Source organism: Salvelinus alpinus, chromosome 8, assembly GCF_045679555.1.
Source record: "Salvelinus alpinus chromosome 8, SLU_Salpinus.1, whole genome shotgun sequence".
Taxonomy (NCBI): domain Eukaryota; kingdom Metazoa; phylum Chordata; class Actinopteri; order Salmoniformes; family Salmonidae; genus Salvelinus; species Salvelinus alpinus.
This window is the reverse complement of record NC_092093.1, coordinates 38,503,685-38,509,686: the sequence shown is the minus strand read 5'-3', so window position 1 is coordinate 38,509,686 and position 6,002 is coordinate 38,503,685. Positions and strand designations below refer to the sequence as shown.

General features: G+C 41.2%; 1 protein-coding gene across 8 annotated transcripts in view; it reads right to left on the bottom strand.

Annotated features, from left to right (window-relative positions):
* Window positions 1-1,135: 1,135 nt before the first annotated feature.
* LOC139583078 (collagen alpha-1(XII) chain-like) overlaps window positions 1,136-6,002 on the bottom strand; it is a 97,851-nt gene continuing 92,984 nt past the window's right edge. For 6 of the 8 annotated variants that reach the window (XM_071413812.1, XM_071413813.1, XM_071413814.1 and 3 more), the window contains 3 exons: window positions 5,338-5,406; window positions 3,616-3,786; window positions 1,136-2,054 (listed from right to left, as the gene is read on the bottom strand). In XM_071413812.1, the coding sequence (XP_071269913.1) occupies window positions 1,933-2,054; window positions 3,616-3,786; window positions 5,338-5,406 (362 nt within the window). In that variant the 3' untranslated portion in view covers window positions 1,136-1,932. Of the gene's footprint in view, window positions 3,356-3,607; window positions 3,787-5,337; window positions 5,407-6,002 lie in introns of those variants that run through there. The other 2 variants (XM_071413816.1, XM_071413820.1) reach the window with 2 other exon arrangements.

The window sequence follows — 6,002 nt, the reverse complement described above, 5'->3', positions numbered from 1 at the left end:
TTGAGGAAAACCTGCTTCAGAGCGCTCAGGAGCTCAGACTGGGGCAAAAGTTTACCGTCCAACAGGACAATGACCCTAAGCACACAGCCAAGACAACGCAGGAGTGGCTTCGGGACAAGTTCCTGAATGTCCTTGAGTGGCCCAGCCAGAGCCCGGACTTGAACATGATTGAACATCTCTGGAGAGAACTGAAAATAGCTGTGCAGCAACGCTCCCCATCCAACCTGACAGAGCTTGTGTGGATCTCCAGAGAAGAATGGGAGAATCTCCCCATATGAAGGTGTGCCAAGCTTGTAGCGTCATAACCAAGAAGACTCAAGGCTGTAATCGCTGCCAAAGTACTGAGTAAAGGGTCTGAATACCTATGTAAATGTGATATTTCAGTTTATTTTATTTTATAAAAGAGCAAACATTTCTAAAAACCTATTTTTGCCTCGTCATTATGGGGTAGTGTGTGTAGATTGATGAGGGAAAAAACAATTTAATCAATTTTAGAATAAAGCTGTAAGGTAACAAAATGTGGAAAAAGTGGGGTCTGAATACTTTCCGAAGGCACTGTAAGTGGCATATAAAAGAAAATGCTCAGAGTAGCATGCTCATTTTCTCTTGACTACACATCCACCATTGATAAGTTAAGTACCTTTCCAAATTCTTCTTATCTGTTCCTAGTCCCCTCATTCCTTCCGTATTTCAATCTCAGGGCAAAGAAGTAGCTCAATTTGCTAAACTTGTCCTCACGTTACAAATTCCTGTCAGACACTTATACTCTGATAATTTGTCAGAAAACAACATGGTTAGAAATGCATGACTTGATGGTTTAACAATTTCTACATTAACTGGACATTGAATCTTGTTGCCATTTTCTCTCCCACCATTTGACTTTTCCTTTGTTCAAACTAAACCACACCTCTCATGACCTTTGTCTTTATTACCAAAGAAATAGTTCTGCCTTCAGGGCATCCAATCAAAATTAGTTCACATCCTGTCCTCATAGGCAGATTTGTCCCAGAACAAAGTTCATGTTATTATAGTTTTCTAGATTTGATTGTTGTAGATGTTTCAATACATATCCCTGAAAACAATCCATCTTTAAATCATCTATTTAGCTGCTGTGATATAATGATTGACACGACAGTACATTTTCAGTAGTTTTATTGAAAAATGCCTCTTGTGTTTCAGAAATAAATAAGAAAATAAGGCTGTGGAGTTCACAATTTGCAGTTAAAACATGAAGCAGCAATACCATATCCATAGTCTTGCACACAAATTCCAACTGCATTCGATATTGATAAAACAACAAATGACAACAACTATATTCTGATTAACAAACCATACTAAATATACACCACAGACATGCAATTCCACCTTTTGGTAAAATCAGCTGTGAGTTGATATAAGAAAACTGATAAATATTTTGTCTGAAGTTACAAAATGGAAGCCATGTTTAACTGCAGTACTGAAGATGAAAACTGTAGGTAGATGGTGGACAAATGGCCATCTTTCAAGTGAGAAAAAAAAGCAAAAGTATAAAATAGGAATAAAACAACATTTTGATCATCAGAAATTTTGGATGAACCGTAAAAGAGCCGTTTTTTTGTTGGATGCCCCAACACTGTGTGAACAAACATTTGCTTTCCTTTAATACCTTTGAATGTTGGTTTTGTCATGAAGAGTGGATTGTCCAACACTGCAATTCAATAACACTTAATGCAGATATGTTACAAGCAAAAGACACAATAGGGAAAAGACAGCAAGCTTACAGATTGTCATGTTTTTGCTTCCCCCTCCCCCAACATATGATTTAAGGTACTTCCAAATATAGAGGTATCAAACCCCTTTTTAGTGAAATGTGCATAGCCCTTAATGACACCATATGTGAACACAGCAACAACAAAAAAACAAGAAGAACAAAAAAAGAAGAACATCCCCTTTTTATGAACCTATACTTTTGGATTCCATTCTTGATAGTGACCTCTTTCGACGCTCGTTTTGTGAGTCGTCTTCTTCTTCGGGTATTGGGACTACGTAGGTTTCAGGCTCAGGTGGATATGGGTCTGCTTGGAAATAGTGTTTTATGCCAATTGAACATGAGTGTAATTTGCAGAGTATGTCAGGCTCAACATGCACAAAAATGAATTGCTGTGTTAGGTTTTCTTTTCAGGCTTGGACATACAGTATACTGGGGAAATGACAATTGAGTGGAACGTGGTCATATCCCTTTATGTTATTTTCAAAGGCACTGATAGGAAGTAAACAATTCAGTGCGTTTTCTATGTCTGTGTGATGTTAATATTACACAATGTTAATACGGTTTGAGTGGTGGGTGGGTTGAATCGTTCAGTGCATTTTCTATGTCTGTGTGATGTTAATATTACACAATGTTAATACAGTTTGAGTGGTGGGTGGGTTGAATGGTTCAGTGCATTTTCTATGTCTGTGTGATGTTAATAATACAATGTTAGTAAAGTTTGAGTAGTGGGTGGGTTCAATCGTTGAACAGAATCATCATTGCCATTCGCTGCAACTCATTCATGTCTAAAATATCAACACAAAATATCAAAAATCAAGTAAGAGTTCTACCACCAGCCTATTCATACATTTTGGAATTGGGAGGTTATTCCTCATAACATAACAGAGCTAACCAGCTGGCACTGGAAGAATACCAATGAATACTACAGCGTAACGAATGATGATTCTCAGAATGCTACTACCGTGTACATAGATAGAAGAGCTAAACCTACAAGGTCACATCGGCACAAAAGGCACGTGGTTCAACATGGCCCCTGAGCTGTCTGTGTGTGTTTAGGCTACAGAAACATCCCTTTTTAGGGACACGTGGTAGAAAAAGAAGCATTCGCGTTGGCATTCACCAAGCAGCAGGTTACAAGGCAAAAGCATAACTACAGGTGTTAAAAACCACATTGAGTGGGATGTGATTTCAACATCATTTACAAGGCATCGTTAGTTTATTTACAGATGTCACCTCAAGAGTAACCACGTTAATGTTGTTGTTGACGTATTTGGGTGTTTGTTTTTGTTTGTTTGTTTGCACATGCTTCTCCACCTGATAGAAGGTCTTTGTCTGCTCGTTCTCTGGCTTCAAGATGCAAACAGGCAACTATGTTGTGGTCATCACCGGCGCTTGTCTGATCTAGTTGCTCTACAATGTTGTTAGTACCGGTCCTCGTTGTTCTTGTCTTTCTCAACATAGTTTGTTAATCTTATCCTTTGGTGGTTTATCCTCAAACAGCTCTAGAGCGCGTGAGCAAGCATCTCAGTAACAGGACCTTTTTTTTTTCTCAGGAATTCAAAGTGAAAGCAGCACAGGCGATTACGAAAGTTTACTATGGTGAACCTGAAATAGGTCAAACGAAGTGTTAGTCTTCAGTTGGTATGGGAATATTTACTTTCTCTCCAAATGTTAACAAATGAATTATCACAATTTATATATAGCCGTTTCTGGAATATATCCATTTTGTCATCAGTCTATACTGTACTCACTTATGTTACGTAATAACTATGTAGTAACTACACATGCTTTTCACTCATGTTTCATGCTTCGGTGACATGCAGTCATTGAGGATGTCATGCCCATCAACCTTTCCAGTTATGTACCTCGGTATCCTTGTCCATTGTACGGAATGCTGACGCACTGGGAAGAGTCACAGTAGCCAGGAGTGCCAGGTTGGCCCCTAATACCTGCGAACCCTTGGCGCCCAGGAGGACCGCGGGGCCCGGAGGAGCCTGCGGGGCCTGGAGGGCCGGTCCGAGCTTCGCCTGTTGGGCCTGTGGAGAGACAAATCACAATCGACCAATTAGAAGGCATCGGCATGTCATCACCCTGTGACATCAGTGGGAGCTATAAGTGTAGTAACTGTTTCTGCCACAACGGTTTGGAAAATTATTTTTTCTTTTTTTCTTTTTTACTGAAGAAGAAAAACCCTGAATTCATTCGTTGATCCTTTTTCCCCCTCTGTTTCGTCTAGACGCTTAGAAAAGCTAAGCTTGGAATGTTTCCCTCAGTCTCTCATCCGTGGTCCTCTAAGTCCTTTAAACATGTGTTGTGAATGTGACCATGAGAGGAAGACGTCAGTACATACATCTGATTGGCCCCTGAACAATGACTCACCATCAGCTAGCTTCCCCAGTAATCTGGGCATTTCCCTTTCCCTGATTCAAGACCACTTTCCAAGTCTTGACCTTGTAGACCTTGAAGCCCAATGCTTTATAGTTACGCGTGCTGAATTTCAGTGGGAGTGGGTGGCTATAGTTAGGCGTGCTGAATTTCAGTGGGAGTGGGTGACTTTAGTCAAGCAGTGCTGAATTTCAGTGGGAGTGGGTGACTTTAGTCAAGCAGTGCTGAATTTCAGTAGGAGTGGGTGGCTATAGTGAAGCGTGCTGAATTACAATGGGAACTGTATTAGCTGTAATGCACCTCTATGGCCCCTGGCAAGACAAACTCATATTATTGTTGGATGGCCTGGCAGGCAGTTTGGCTGGAATCTGTTCCTGTAGCTCCATTACAGGGTTAAACCAATGGGAATCCCACTGTCTGATCTCTGGTTTCAGAACTCAATCTATGATCTCTGTCAGCGCACTGGTCCTGTCAGTGACAGCTTGTAATGACTGTGGTACTGCTCAAGACATTAGAATGGATGAGGACTAAGCCGAGCACATCATCTGAAATGGACCAACTCTGGTTACTATCCATATCAAGTTTGATGTTGCTAATCTGTTTGGTACATTACATCTGTGATGTACATAAACCCAGTGGTGTAAAGTACTTAAGTAAAAAATCATTTTAATTACTACTTAAGTCGTTTTGGGTGGGGGCTATCTGTACTTTACATTTTACCTGTGAATAGAAAATGTATTTCAACATCTGTGCGTATGAGCATCTCACACACAAAGACAACATAAATCCCCTAGAAGGCAGAGTGTTTAACTGGGAAAATGCTGAACGGCAGCGTTGGTCATTTATTAAACACAGCTGCCCCAGCACTGCTTCAGGCAACACCTCTGAGCTTAGCAACGCTTGGTTTAGCAGCCTGTAGTTACAGCTACGGAGATTTAAACTGGGAGAAATGGTTCAATTCATAGTGACACATCCAGCTTAAAATGAGAAACGTGGCCAGAAAGACCCCCATTACTGCAGCTAAAGTAAAGTAATGATTGATTTCCCCTGATTCTACCAAAGAATATGACGCCATGCGAATCACTCGGCGAGATTAAGCTTAATGAATGAGCAGTATTGCTATTAAGACAGATGTGACGCAATGCAGGACAGAAGACAAAGACTGGATTGTTATGGATCTGGAGCAAAAATGTGAAACTAACCAGGTGGTCCTCTTTGTCCTCGCTGTCCGACTGCTGCTGTCCCTCGATCACCCTTCTCTCCTGCAGGGCCTGGGAAACAAATAGAAAATCACTCACAGCCGACAAAGACAAGGACACACACTCAAAGAGGAAACCCTAATGCAACCACTATGAGCGCACAGGAATTAACATTTTCAAGAAGTTGCAGGCGGTGGGGGGGGGGGGGGGGGATAGACATTTCCTGAGCCACTGAAAACAGTCTGAGGCAGGCTTATGGAAAGACACACAGAAATACAGACATAACCACTGAGATGAATGGAATATGTTGTGAAGATGAGACTTTGGAAAAGGTCTGTGAAGGCTTCATTCCATTGCTATCGCAGCAATTCTAAGACAGAATTGTATGTCTATGGAAAAAATGTCCAGTCTTTGTTCCAACCGTGACAATACCACACAGCAAGAGACACTAGTTAAGCCTACTGATACTGAACAGCTGGGCCAGGGGTGTCAATTCCTGGAGGTCCATGTGTCTGTTGGTTTTTGTTACTTCCTTTCAATTTGTAGTAAGACCTAGACAACCAGGTGAGGGGAGTTCCTAAATAATCAACAACCTTAATTGGTCAATCGAGTACAAGGGAGGAGAGAAAATCCGCTGGCATACTGCCGTCCAGGAATTGAGTTTGACA